Source organism: Neolamprologus brichardi, chromosome 10 (genome assembly GCF_056152115.1).
Source record: "Neolamprologus brichardi isolate AB-2024 chromosome 10, ASM5615211v1, whole genome shotgun sequence".
Classification (NCBI taxonomy): Eukaryota; Metazoa; Chordata; class Actinopteri; order Cichliformes; family Cichlidae; genus Neolamprologus; species Neolamprologus brichardi.
Window position 1 is genome coordinate 1,213,709 of NC_142113.1, and position 14,357 is coordinate 1,228,065.

At 41.8% G+C, this 14,357-nt stretch overlaps 1 protein-coding gene across 4 annotated transcripts; it reads right to left on the minus strand.

Annotated features, from left to right (window-relative positions):
* Positions 1-2,936: 2,936 nt before the first annotated feature.
* On the minus strand, positions 2,937-14,148 carry nherf4b (NHERF family PDZ scaffold protein 4b). 4 transcript variants are annotated; one of them, XR_015719705.1, is made up of 11 exons: positions 14,103-14,148; positions 12,201-12,228; positions 7,667-7,731; positions 7,374-7,585; positions 7,081-7,279; positions 6,843-6,979; positions 6,535-6,739; positions 6,256-6,452; positions 6,007-6,121; positions 5,712-5,811; positions 2,937-5,423 (listed from the first exon to the last, which is right to left on the minus strand). XR_015719705.1 is itself a non-coding variant. In XM_087847021.1 (11 exons), exons 1-11 carry the CDS (start codon positions 14,137-14,139, stop codon positions 5,410-5,412), a joined length of 1,404 nt encoding a protein of 467 aa, XP_087703147.1. In that variant the 5' UTR covers positions 14,140-14,148; the 3' UTR covers positions 2,937-5,409. The 4 variants fall into 4 exon arrangements, 2 of the variants coding, with proteins under 2 accessions (XP_087703147.1, XP_087703146.1); XR_015719704.1 differs by having other exon boundaries at positions 2,937-5,426; XM_087847021.1 differs by having other exon boundaries at positions 5,912-6,121.
* Between the last annotated feature and the right edge of the window lie 209 nt (positions 14,149-14,357).

Below are 14,357 nucleotides of genomic sequence, written 5' to 3' on the forward strand. Positions count from 1 at the left end.
TGAGTGCAAAACTTCATGATGGAGGTATTTAGGCCCAACATCTTGGATGTTTTCTACAGAATATCTTTTAATTTTTATTTTGGGAATAAACTAAAATCCAACACCACCTTGGTCACACTAGCTGAGTTGCAGTGCGTGACCAGGAGTTGCCAGGCTGTTGTGGCTGTGTACGGTTCTTCCTATTTGTTAAAAGAATAAACTGTTTAATTGCAGATATTCTTCAGAATTCAGTAAATGACACCCAACAAGTGTCAGCAGCAGAATAAGCTGTCTGGCATTGGCAGAGAACATTCGACGAGTTTTTCATGGCCACAGCCCACATACTCAACTCTGCTGCTCAGCCCACATTTCCTTACAAATGTGACACCATTGAAGGGGAAACAAACAGACTTTCCAGCAGTAAGACCTTTATTGTCATGAAGCATAGTTACAACAAAGAAAAGACTAAACAAACACAAACTGCCTCAATTTTTGTGCTCAGTTTATGTTTGCAAAAATGAGACAAAGTCACTCGTTTTTGTGATAAGAGGATGATGCAAAGGCGAAGCAAGCATTAGTTATCACTGCAACTCTACAGACGGAGGAAGCGCGTGTTGCACAGGCTAGGACAGGCACCAGGGGGGTTAGACGAGATGGCTTCTGATACTCAGTAATATCTGCTGAAACATGTGGGAGAGATCTTCTTCCACCTCTGGAGAGACTGTTTTTACTTCCTGCATTGAGCTGGGCAAGGACTAAAAGGACTTTCCCAGCATTATTTTTCCAAATAACAGGTGAGATTGGACGTGCTGTAATCATATGAGATTCTCAAAAGCTTTTTCTTGTAGCACCACATAATCTTAATGTGATTTTTATTTAACCATAAAACACAAGTTAAACATTAACGTTAAACATTAAATTAAACAGTACAGAAATAAATGTTGAAAGGATCATTAGAATCAACTTTTTATCTTTTTTCTGTCTTTGAAAAAACGGTCATTTGAATTATAAGTCAGACTTTTAACATGATAAACATACATTAGATAAGACAATGTTGTCTTAAAGCTGTTCTTCCCTTTGTATGTACAGAATGGACGTATTCCAGTGAAAGCCATTCATGACTAAGAACGATACGATGCAGCATTTATAATTCTTTACATTTCTGACTCAATATAACACCAAATTTCAGGGTATTTAGACAACAAGATGTTTTTAATCTAAATCAAGCTTTTCCCATCATAGCAGATTATATCGGAGCAGCAGGTCAGGAAAGACTGATAAAAGGTTGTGAGCAGTCTCGCTGCAGAGAAAGCAGAGATCTGCCAAGAAAGGCAGCTAGGACTGAATGCTGCTCTGCCTCTGCAGTAAGGTACAGACATTTAAGGCTTTATGTGACCACGAGCCACTGATGGTGTGACAGATTAATAAGCTGTCAGGGAGAGGCTGACACTGGCTTTTGGAACAGGCCAACTCAATTTTTTAATAGTATTTTTTTATCCTGGTGACAACATCCTGAGACATGCAGATGCAGATTAGACTCTAAACTTTTCTCTTTGATGGTTGGATCACTTGTCTCAGTGCATCATGGGACGATGCTCAGTGTTTCTTCTCCGCTTCAGTCTCACTCACAGTGTGTTTGACATCACTGCTGATTGTCATCAACACTTGTCGTGTGTGTTTTGTCCTGTTTTTCTCTACTCTCGTTCTGTTTCTCATTTCCCCTCACAGCTCACCCCCAGCTGGAGCTGGGGGTGAGCTGGCTGCTCCTCTCTGAGCCTGGTTCTTACAGGTTTCTCCTGTTAAAAGGGACCAGCTGTTATATTTTAGTTTCACTAATAATTTTGTCCTGTTTAAAGAAAAACATAGAACATATTGTTTCTTTGTATAGTTAATCCTCTGTTTTCTTGAAGCACATATACACACATGTATATATGAATAACTGCATTGCCATATTCGGCTCCTCATATTCCTTTTTGATTTTTTTCACCTTGTAGCTCATTTTGCCCAATAAAATGTTCATATTTTGTTAAACAATGATTACTGTTTTGTTTTGCTGCAAAACAAAGTCTCCAGGATTTTATTTTCTTTAAAAAAAAACAACAAAACTACATCATCAAACGTTAGGAGGATGAGTGAGCTGGAAGGAGAAAAGCTGAAAATCTACACTAAAGAACTTTTGTAGATGTACAAAGTTGGGAATTATAGTCTCAAAGGAGACAATCACTGGAAACTTCATTATTATTTTCATTTTCTTTGTTTTGTGTCTTTGTCTGTGCAATTCATTACCAGAGATGGGCAGTAACGCGTAATCCGATTACTTTTTTCAAGTAACGAGTAAAGTAAGGGATTACTATTGCAAAAACGGTAATTAGATTACCGTTACTTTCCCGTAGGAACGCTGCGTTACTGCGTTACTAAAACCGTGATTTTTTTGCGAGAATGTCTCATGACAGTGACGTAAGCGAGTGCGACGTTCGTGACAACAGCTGTGTGCAGATCAACAATGGATCATATATCGAGTGCAGAGAGAGTATGAGCGTGCAGCGTTTAAAGCGTGGAAGTACTGACCTTACTTTGAGTTTGATTCCATAAAAAGTGACAAAAACATTAGTGTCCGTTGTGCGTGGGAAGAAAACTTCTTTTTACAGCGAAAAAAACCCCTAAACTTCCAAACAAGCACCGAGTAGCTACGACGTAATGGGAAACTCACAGAGAAACTCGCGGATTCTTCCACTGACCGCTGCACACCTGCACCAGGGTAACCCTCCGCCTACCCCACTCCTGCTTTACAGGTGAAAATAGAGCAACAGGACCGCTAGTCTCTGACTTTATTTATTTTCTGCTGTGTTTTACTTGCATCTATTTGAAAGACTGAGTGTAAACACAAAAAATATTTTATTTTATGTGCTGGAATGTGCAGAAAATAGGTTTAAATGTTAAACAAATTTCTTCCAGTCAGAGAATGTTGCAGATAATTAAATGTTTGCTTGATGCATAAAGTTAAAAGATTAAAACTAATAAAACAAGTTTTAAAAAGAGACTTTTCCATTTGATTACATTTTGTATGATGATTATGTAGAAAAAGTAGAATTGGGCTGAAAGATCTATCGCTTTATCACCTATTCAGGTTGTAAATCGTGTTTTTAAAAAGTAACTAAGTAACTAAGTAATTAATTACTTTTGAAAATAAGTAATCATTAAAGTAACAGGATTACTTTTTGGGGGAAATAATCAGTAATTAGTTACTGATTACTTTTTTCAAGTAACTTGACCAACACTGTTCATTACAGGCACTATAAAGCATCCTCTGCACTCCACGTGTGTTTTCACTGATGTAAATTACATTTTCAGATAAACGTTGTTTTCATATTACTGTAGTTTGAATTGTGTTTCTACTTTTATGTGTATCGTACATGTGAGACTGTTCTGGGGAATTCACCTGTTATGAAAAGCCACACAACAAAAGTGTGATTTCTTCTTCTCATTGTCGCGGTTCTGGGTCAGTTTCTTATATTTTGGTATATTTCTGTATCATGATTTATGTTTTGGTTCTTTAGTTGTGCTATTTTGATTATTATTCTAGATTTAGATCAGCGTCACTCTGCGTCCTTGTAAATTGTTTCTTGTTTCCTGTTTTATTTGAAGGTTCGTGTCCAAATTCATGGGCTGCATATTCAGAAGGTCGGGTAGGCCGGAAGTAAACGGCTGGGGAAATTGGACGGTCTAGCCTTTTGATTAGCGTCACCGCTGTCTCGGTGGAGTTTAATAAACTCGCCGTCTGCTCCTTGCTATTTAAAATATAACAGGACACTGCCGTTAATTCTCGACCGTCTCACACTTCTGTTTAATCAGTTTTCTGTCTGACTTTTATTAAGCTGTGTGAAAACCAAGGAGGAACCCACCCGGGGGATTAATAAAGTTTTATTTGATCTAATCGAATAACTTTAATCTCAGCCAAACCGATTTACTCACGAACAAACAAAACACTGAAAAAAGCCCAACAATAACATTTTAGGTTGTCTAAGTCACTTATATATTACGTTTAACCTGAGCAGTGAAAGTCCGCGGTGATCTGAAAATGATGTGCCGGGAGTTGTGCCGTTCTCGGCCGCATCAGTAACCCTCGAGCTCCCGGCGAGCTGTCGAGCTGGTGGGTAACAGACGTCTCCGAAAACGTCGAAGCACTTTTGCAAATATGCGATATCTTGATAAACCGAGCAGATATTTGATGTTTACACAGCTACTTTCTCGCCTGAAAATATGTTAAAAGTTTATTTTGTGACCCAGAAAGATTAGTAAGAGTAATTTTAAAACTTAGTAGCAGCCGCCATTATTGGAAACTGGAGCTTGGCTGGGCCGCGCTATGAATTCTGGGATATGGTAGGCCACGAAGGACACACCCGACTCATCCTTCAAATTCGGAGGACGCATTTGTCGGCTGCATTCGGAGGAGTCTATGAATTTGGACAGCCTTCGGCGCGTCGCTGTGACGTAATCGGTCTACAAATGCGGCCTCAGGAGGAAGCAGCCCATGAATTTGGACACACGTCTGTTCAGTTTTACCTGCCTCGTTAGTCCAATCCCTCCCAGCTGTGTCTCTCTCCTGTTGTCCATTCCCTGATTACTCTGTGTTTCCTTTGTTCTCTGTCGTATTGTTAATGTCTGCTCACCCTCGTTCTCTCTTCTGTTTGCCTGCCTGTTTATTTGTTTTTCCCAGTTCAGTTAGTTTTTTGTTCTTCTTATTTTCCTGTAATAAACCGAGTTTCTTAAGTTCACCTCTGCCTCCACGAGTCCTGCGTTTGGGTCCAATCCTGCCTGCAACACTCAGTGTTATTAATAAAGCCTGAACATCATTATTTTTTTTATTGGAGTGTTGACGAAATTGATTTAATTGCACAATATTTGCTACATCTTTTTGTTTTTTTAATTTTTGCTCAAGAATGTTTTGTGTAATTCATTTTGCTTTTTCAGGGGAAAAGATCACACAAAGTCCCAAAAACTATTAAATGTATCAAATATCATACAAATGCCTTTAAAGGGTTCTGTCGTCTGAGAGAGTTCTAGTACTTGCATCTGGTCTGTTTTCAGGCTTTCAAAAATCTTTCTTGTGATGGGAGAATTTGATCAGTCACGTGTTTTTTAATAAAGTAGCATTAAACACAAAAAAACTGTTTAAGCTGTGGACGTGGGGGGAAAGAGCTTCAAGTCCACCATGATATGGGAGGGGGGAGGGCCATTTGTTGTTGTTTAACCAGAGAGTCATTTAAGCCGTGAAGCATTTTGTTTCTAGTTGGATTGCATCCTATCTAAGTGAAGTTGTGTGTTGAAAATGTTGGCAAGGATTAAAATCTGGAATTCTTGAGTGGGAGCATCGTGCTGGGAAATGCCTTTGAGATTTATATCTGTTCCGCTCCCAAAGCTGATATCTCGTTATCTTCCTCCTCCTGCTGAGATACAAACACAAAGTTAAAAACTGTGCTTGCTGATGAATTCAGAAATACATTTTTTCCTATTTGTTTAGTTGAGCTGAGACTGAAGAAGTCACTTGGATGAGTGACGAAACGTTTCTCCCAGAAAACTCTACGTCCAGATGAACAGAATCAACTTTTGGAGATATTTGTTTAGTTGTTTTGCCACCTCTGTGCGAGTGACATCTTTGCTGGGTGTTTCAGTCTTTAACATCTTGTTGTAGCGTGTTGTATGTGTGACTAGCAATGAAGGAATATGCCCACCTTCTTCCACAGGCATAGTCACATCTTCCAGAGGTTTTCCTTCCATCACTATGTCACCCACAAGCAGTCCAGCACTCTGCCCAGGACCCCCAGAAGCAACCTACGAGGCCGAGTAAAATGAAAGTTTACAAGATTTGACACAAAACTGAAGCTTATGACTTTTCTGTGTGTGTGTGTTTATGCAACAAAAACACTAAAACCTGACTGATGAAAGTCCCAGGACTCTGTGGCTCACAGCCTAATTTAAAGCCGAATCCCAAAGGGCCTTTCTGGGGAGAGCAGAGTCTAAGATTACTTGAGACATGCGTTTCCTCTGGTGGTGAGTTCTCCTCCACAGAAGTCAGCACACTACTCTCCTTCCCTTCATCAGCTGCATCATCCTCACAGAAAAGAAGGGGAGACAGACCCAGCTGCAGGAGAGAAAACAAAGGAAAGACGTAACAATATCCCGGTATCAGGTGTGGCCTCCAAATGGGTGCACCACCCTCGATGTACACTTGAATCAACTGGAAACCAGTGCATGTATGTGGTAAGTGATGGCCACCTGTGTATAAAACTCCAGCCCCTTGGGAGTGATGGTGGTGAGATGGACCTCTCGTCCGCTCAGCTTCACTCTGTCCACAACCTCCTCGTGCTTCAGTGACTCCACCGACTCGTCGTTGACCTCCAGCAGCAGCTCTCCGTCCCTCACCCCTCCCCTCTCTGCAGGGCTGCCTCTGGTCATTCCACGCAGGACGTGATCTGTTGGTTAATATGTTCCCAGTTTATTTAACAGCAAAACAGTGAAAATGATTCAGTTTTCAGCAGTTTTTCATCATCTCACATGTGCGTCCTGATGGCACTTTCTCCAGCCGTAGAAGAAAGCCAAAGCTCTCAGACACGGAGATCAGGTGGAGTGTTCGGGCTCTGTAAGGTAGCTGATGAGGGGTAGCCATGGTGGGCAGGACGGGGACCCGCCTTTGCGTGTACTTCTTTTCACTCTCGCTGTCGATCACTAAGATGGTGATGTGATCACCACATTTCTTCATCTACAATAAAACATATGGAGATATTATTGTTAGACCAAAGATAAGCTGATGTATTATCTGTTGCATCGCTCCGAGGCAAAAATCTATGAAAAAGTCCACAAACCATTTTGCTGAGTGCGGCGTGTGTGAGATCAGACGCCATCGCTCCATTTATCCACACCAGCCGATCTCCCTGACACACCGCTGCCTTTTCAGCTGCACCTCCTGCCACTAGGTTCACCACAAAGCGACCTTTCTGTCCTACGAAACAGGAGCAGCATCTGAATAACACTGCACAGACTTCGACCCGGACATCTGATCTCAAATCTTAGGCTTCTCGTGATTACAGAGAGACGTTTTACCTTCCAAAGGAGTAACGGTGATGCCCAGACCCGAGACAGGATCCCTGCTGATGTGACAAAGCCTGGGTGGTTTGCAGCTCTCATCCATGTGGGCCAGACGTTGCAGGTCCTGACCTCGGGCCACAGCCCGTTCATAGTCCTCTCCATCCAGCACTAATAAACACAGCTGGTGTCCGCTTACCTTTATCTTCCTAGCCACCTGATTTATACATTTGGAAACGTGACAGACCCAGTTAGACAGCTTTGTGTTGCTTCTCTGGTTTCTATTTAACTATGAAGGAAGCTTGTCTTACCTCAGGGTGAGGAACATCATCAATATAGCAGTTGTTAACTTCTAGCAGTCTGTCTCCGTCTCGAAGGCCGCTACGCTCTGCGACCCCGCCTGACACCACATTTCCAATTATGTGTCCCTGACGGCCCGTCTCCACACGCAGATGGAAGCCGTAGAACTCGCCATCCTCGCGTTTAAGGATACACGAGCGTGGGATGGGCGTCCACACAGAGTCTGAACCAGACGAGACACAAGAGAGCTGTCATAAAGCAAGCAGGCTTTCCCCAATGGCTGCTACACAGGCGAGCGGGGTACCTGCATCATCTGTGATGACCATCCCTGGGTTGTCTATTCCCTCTTTAGGATTAAATGTAAATTTCCTTAAAAGAGAGACACGTACTTTAATTACAACTTCATAGTAACGGAAATGATTGAAGTAATTCTCGCTCTGTGTGCGATACAGTGTGTGCAGTAATCACGGTGTTGTTTCTAGTTTTGTGTCTTTCTACATTTAATGCAGTAAAGTTTATGCAAAGTGAACTTTAATTGCACTTTACATACTTAATAATTGGTCTGATCTTGTATCGAGAGTTTTAAAGATTACACGGTTTTAAAAGTCAGCATGCTAAACCATTCAAACGGTGGTAGATTCACTGACAGTTGGTAACCCCGTGCATCTAGAGGTCATGTAACACACTGGTGTTGTGTTTGTTTTGATACACATTGCACATCACGACATACATGAACATAAAGAAAACAAAAATGTTGAACCATAATCTTCTTGCTGCGTTCACATTTAGTTCTTTCTTTTTTCTTTTCCCCCCGCCTGTCCCGTTTTCCCGTTTGGCTCTTTTGCCATCGGGATTATTGTCTAAAGGCGAAGAAAGATGCCCAACGGATTTACTTTACCAAATGGACCATCCCAGCCTCGCCGTAATGGTCTATTTGATTCACCTTTGCTTTTACTGTTTATTTTATTTTATTTTCACTTGCTACACACGGGACAGACGTGACTGGGAGAAAGAAAAACAGCGGGGAAGAGGGACGGGGATAAAGGGCAAAAAACAAAAAGCAACAAAACAAACAGACAAAAAATCCATCTATCAATCACCTGGATCACCTGTTGAGAAAGAAAAAAGAGAAAACAAGCAAAAAAAGAGAGCAATAGAATAAACAACATCACGATGATCTATGGGAATATGACAGTAAATACTAAGTGTTAAACATTATTGTGCAGCACGTAAGATCGACAGCACAGTGTGCTTTGAGGTAGGAGCCAAAAAGGGTGTAGTTTGTGTGTGTGAGCACCCGTGTGTACACCTGTGAGCATGGACGCGCTTGTTTTTAAAAGGTTCCTTCATGTAATGATCTGCTAGAGGGTGTGGGGGGGCCACAGCCCCGTCCTCCAGGGCATGAAGCAGGTATGGAGGAGATCAAAACTCCAGACATCCAGAGGCCCCCAGAACAGAAGAGACCAAGGAAGACCAACAGAGGGGCAGCCGCACCACTGTCCCAGAAAGAGCTGAGGAGAGTCCCAGATGAGGGGTCACTCAGCAGCCACGGAGCAGAAGCCAGGGGGTGGCCAACTCCTCCTCCCAGCCCCCCCACCCCAACAGGCAACAGAGAACGCTCATATGTAGTGTTGATGCATGTGTGTTCTAAGGTGCCTTTAAAACCCAGGAGGGCATGGAGCTACCTGCCAGAGAGCAGCAGGTAAGCGCATAGCCCCTCCTGATAGCCCTCATTTAAGGGAGGAAACACTACGAATATGCAAAAGCATTTGCTCACAAAACACACGATGACCTTAAATGAATGTCGTCTTTTTAATTCTGGACTCGTGAATCTCAACCCAGCAGCAGTGGTAACGTTTGCACGTCCTCTCCCGTTAATGCGGCAGGTAAATAATCAACTAACAGTGCAGATTATGTTAGCGCGATCTGCCTTATTACAAACCTGCCATTACTGTGCGTTTAGGTGACCATGATGAGAGAGACAGACAGAGTCTGGCTCAGATGCTGGCAGTTCTCGCTGCAGTCTACCGGTAGCGTCTCCTTTCAGGCAGGATAGACGAATGTCACCGAGCAGTGACTCAGTTTGTGGTCAAAGGCTTGCAGCCGTTTGCCACAGCAGATGATTTTCAGTAAGTGAATGTGTTTAATTGTAGGCAGGGACATTACTGGATATTCTTGTGTAATTGCTACAGAATAATTGATGTTATACTTTGTTGTTGCTACAGATGAATATTTATTTTATTATTTTACATTTACAGTTTTTTTTCCTGGGGACCCTGTGACACCCCATTGAAGAGCCGTAGGCTGTGGATCTCTTAAGATCTCACTGTTGGGTTTGTAAGGCCATGTTACTCCTAAATTTCTATCTTGTTCAAAGAGAAGATATAAAACAAAGTTCTGAGCTAATCGACCTTAGTGTTCTCCTTTTTAAAAAGAATCGAATCGTTAAACAGAATCAAAACTGGAATCGGAATCGTGAAAATCTTATCAATACCCATCCCTACTTATGAGAGTGTGAGTAATGTGAATGTCTAAGTTGTGAGATAAAATTGAGGCACAGGCAGCCAGAAGGGGACAGAGGGGGGGATGCCTCCCCTGCACCCTGGTGACACACCTTTACCCCAAGGCCCTGCATGTGTGGGTGATTGTGGTGGAGCGGGAAGAGGGAGGCAGCTGTAGATGGGGAGGGAAGGGAGGGAGGGGCAAGTGGCCCCTCCCTGGGGCCAGCTCCCCCGCTGACCCAAGTAGGCACCCCCATACTCTGCAACCCACCAAGGAAAGGGGGCCCAGGCACATCTGGACCAGGACCCAGAACAGCAGCGCCGCCCGGCCCCACAGAGCCCGGGACAGCCCACCTGACCCCACCACAGAGAAAACTGCACCCACCCCGTCATCCACTCATCTTCCAGACTACACAAGACAATAGACGCCCAGGCTGAGATCTTCCTCCACCTCTCCTGTATCTCCCCCTCCTGCAGAGTGAGCTCCTGAAGAGAGGAGAGCTCCTGCAAGGTGTAACAACCTCCCCCACCAGTTGAAGAGCCCCCCAGGTGGCTCGATGCACTGGCGACACACCAACCAGGACCAAAGCCCCCAAGGCCCAGCAAGGGCCCCAGCCCGGAGATGGAGCGCCCCAGAACCCCACGCCCGTCCTGGACCCACCCAGGGGCAGCCAGGCTACCAGGTCAGTAACCCCCGTCCGTCAGCACAGACCCTCCCCTAGCCCCGCTGCACGCAGCCACGAGGAAACCGTCACCTAAAAGCCAACAGAGCCCCTAATTGGCCATGACCGCAACCCCGGGTTGAGCCCTCCAAGGAAGATGCTCCTGGGGAACCCCCCAACGCCCCAAGCCTGTCCCTACCCCCACACCAATCACAACAGTGAAGCTGGGACCAAACTATGACCCCCCACCCCCACTAGGTGATGGAGCTGATCAAAGGAGCCCAGAGCGATTGATCTGATGTGGTGGCAGAGGCTGTATCAAGACTAATGTGATCTAATAGATAATTTCTATATTGGTTAGAATTAAGATTGTTTTTATTTTTCCAGTTCATGAGGACTGTTTTCTTGGCTATCCAGTGAAAACCATATGGGCTATATTATTTTCTGTAGTGACCTTATCTAAGCTGCCCAACAAACACACTAAAGGGGAAGTTGGAATGTTACATTTCAGACACTTTGATAAGTCTTCACATATCTCGCGCCAAAACTTCTGCACTGGTGGACAGAACCAAAGAGCGTGGATATAATTGTCCGGTGTATTTGCCTGACAGTGTGAGCAGTTGTTGGTAGACGTAAAGCCCATCTTGAACATCCGATGACCTGTATAGTGCACTCTATGTAGTTCACTTTTATTCCTCATACTGAATTGTTAAATTTATCTTGTGTTTTATTTTCCCTCTTGGGAGGTCGGTATGTCTGCTGGCATCAAGTGAGCCTGGGATGGGCCCTAGAATATTACAGGAAGTGCTGATTGGTGCATGCCACATTTTGCTAAATGACTAGTCAAAAATACAAAAGTAATCTTCTCTGATTCTTGAGTTATATGCTTTGTTATTTTGTATTTGTTTACTGTTAAGTTAAAGAAGCGATTAAAAGGTTTCTAATGTTTTTTGCTATTAGGTCATTTGATGTTTTATGTTTCCCCTTGTGTGTCTCGAGGCTGTCGGGTCAATTTTGGTTATTGTCGGTTTGTTCAGATTGAGTTTGCATCTGTTTGTTTTATATTTACCTAAAAATAAAAACTAAATTTGGAACTTGGAAAATGGAATAAAATAATAATAAAAAAAAAAATACTTTACTTTAGTTAGTTTTCATTGTAATGCCTGCGCTGATGACTTATTTCCTCATTAGAATAATAAACACTGAAACGAATGAAAACTAAACTAAAATTAAACATTTTCAAAAACTTTAAAAACTAATCTGAAAGAAGAAAATCCATCCTGGACACTAAGTAAAGTTCAAAATGAATTAAAAAATAAAATAATAATTAGAAAATACAAAAGTAAATACAAACTGTAGTTTGATGTGTCACTTATGTTGCCATTATAACGTCAGCTTAGTTGTTTTTAAAGGTGCACAATTATAACTTGAGTTTTTAAAAAGATTCTTGGTTTGTTTTGAGGATCTGAAACGGTGCCGTGTCGCTCACACAGTCAAACACAATCCTGTCAAACTGTATAGTTATAATACTGTATAGTATAGTTAGAAATAGTGCTGAGAGGATGTATGTGTGGTCATTCATTTGAATGGTCATAGCCGTTACAGTGAAATTGGAATGACCACTGAAATAAGTCAAACACATTAATGCAAGAAATGAAATGAAATGCAGACTTACTCTCTCACACCACCGTCAGCCACCAAACCTGCAGAAATTGAATATCAAAGTAACTGTATGTATGACATTTAAACAGTACATTTATTTCATATATATATATATATATATATATATATATATATATATATATATACACACACACACACAATATGTAAGATTACCCATTTTTGAATTTTTATTGAGCTTATTCTTTATTTTTTTTTAAATTGAAATTGAAATTTTTTTATTTCAGTCAACAACAACAGATTATAATTTTACATAAAGTACTCAAACAGTAACCGAAAAAGGAATAGGCTGAAGCCTTGTGGCTTATACTTATCCTATCCCTTACCCCCATAGAAATAATCAAATCCTTAACCAAGAAAATAAATAGCATTGATTAATAAGTTGTATAATAGTTTGAAAAGAAATCAATTATCAGTTGCTGTTGGCACATTAAAGCATACTAATATTAAAAACACAAAATAGCATTATTAATTTGAACATGCGGCTCTGTGAAAGTCTGCAATGTTCTGTTTGTCACACGGTGAGGCATCAGCTCAGCAGTCAGAGCTGGATGTGACTGGTGACTGTCAGCCTTAAAGGGTGCGTACTTTAAGGCTGCAGACCCTGAATTGGGATACAGCCAATGAAAGGCTGTCTTAAATCCTTTTCCATCCATTTTCTCTTATCCAGTTTAGACAGCCAGGAGCACGGCCCAGCTGATGTTGGGCAAGAGGCAGGCTTCATTGTCACCAGGTCTGTTCCAGGGCTAATTTAACTAAACAATAAATAAATGAATAAATAAAAATGTCTATTTTATCTGAATTCTTTTTGGTTTCAACCACTTTAAATGTGAAAAGAAACAGTGTAAACTTTAGCAGTGCCTTTCCTACGTAAGAACAAACACTCTGTGGACTAAAGTGTTTGTGCTGATGTTGGAGCTCCGCTGTATCGAGCCAGCAGAGCGGTGGAGAGACTTTTATGGGTTTTATGAGCCTCAACATTCGGCGACCCCGGTGAACTCTCTAAAACGACCCCCAGTGTTTGTAAAGAGCTTAGATGCTTGAGTTTACACACCTGTGGCATTAGGACCGAAGAGGTGTGGAAAAATACCCTTTTCCATATAGTGCATGTACAGCCTTAAGGCCCGAGACATACTTATTGATGTTCTATAATTATCAGACTTTTCTCATATTACAATAGTCCTGACAGAAGAACAAGAACACACTCAGCTGACGTGCTCCACAATAATAACTTGAAAAGTCAGAGATTTGTTTGCAAAGTGTCGCCCTCCTCTAATCTACAACACTCCTTATCTGTGGTCGAATATGCCAGCTACGTGGAGTCCTTGTTTCTCTGTCACAGTGAATACAAACATTAAAAAGAAATGGCATGCGTAAGCCATTTACTCCCAGAGAAATCCAGATTTCAGAGCGAATCTACGCAGCTCTCATGAACATATGGGCACAACAGCGTATACAGGTACTCGAGTGCAGCTAATGGGTCACTGATAAACCTTTTTTTTAATGACCTAGGACACGTTGATGCTGCAGACTCTCAAAAACAAAGTCCTGGCGCTCAGCTCAGTCCGGGGAAAACTAGAACGAGCTATTCAAAGTATGAATGATAAACTGATTAATCTTTCCTACTTTTTTACTAGAAGTATCCAGTTTTGAAACATTTTAAATCTATAATTCATTAACTTTAACTCTTTAATCAATTCAACACTGTTCAACTGCAACTTTCTGTTAAAATAAATCCCAAATGCTTTACAGTAGAAAACAAAAATGTGATACACGTTTTGATATAAGGAAACAGAAAAATAAAGCAAACATAAGGTTAAAATATCCAGAACAAAAGGACAACAAAGATTCAACTGATTAAAAAACAAAGACAACGCTTGAAGTTTGAATGTTTTACCTCTGCTTGACTTCATGGTGTGTTTCTTCCCCATCATGTGCCACGGTTTGGCCACAGAGTGAGTACTGTCTGTCCAAATATTTATTTTGATTCCATGGAGAGACTCCTCCCACGCTCCTCCCCTTCAGATAAACTGCGGTAAATGTTTAATCTGTGTGTAATAATTTCAGCTTACACCCTCTTCCTGTGGGTAATGTCTGTGCTGCCAAGTTCTGTGGACTGAAAGTACAAAGACTTCTTGTTCTGTCTCAACAC

Excerpts from the sequence above, each read along its gene's own strand:
- nherf4b (XM_087847020.1), bottom strand. The coding sequence starts at position 14,139 with ATGATGGGGAAGAAACACACCATGAAGTCAAGCAGAG. Across the intron at positions 12,229-14,102 it reads CACCATGAAGTCAAGCAGAG|GTTTGGTGGCTGACGGTGGT; the intron begins GTAAAACATTCA and ends CAATTTCTGCAG. Across the intron at positions 7,732-12,200 it reads GCTGACGGTGGTGTGAGAGA|GAAATTTACATTTAATCCTA; the intron begins GTAAGTCTGCAT and ends CTCTCTTTTAAG.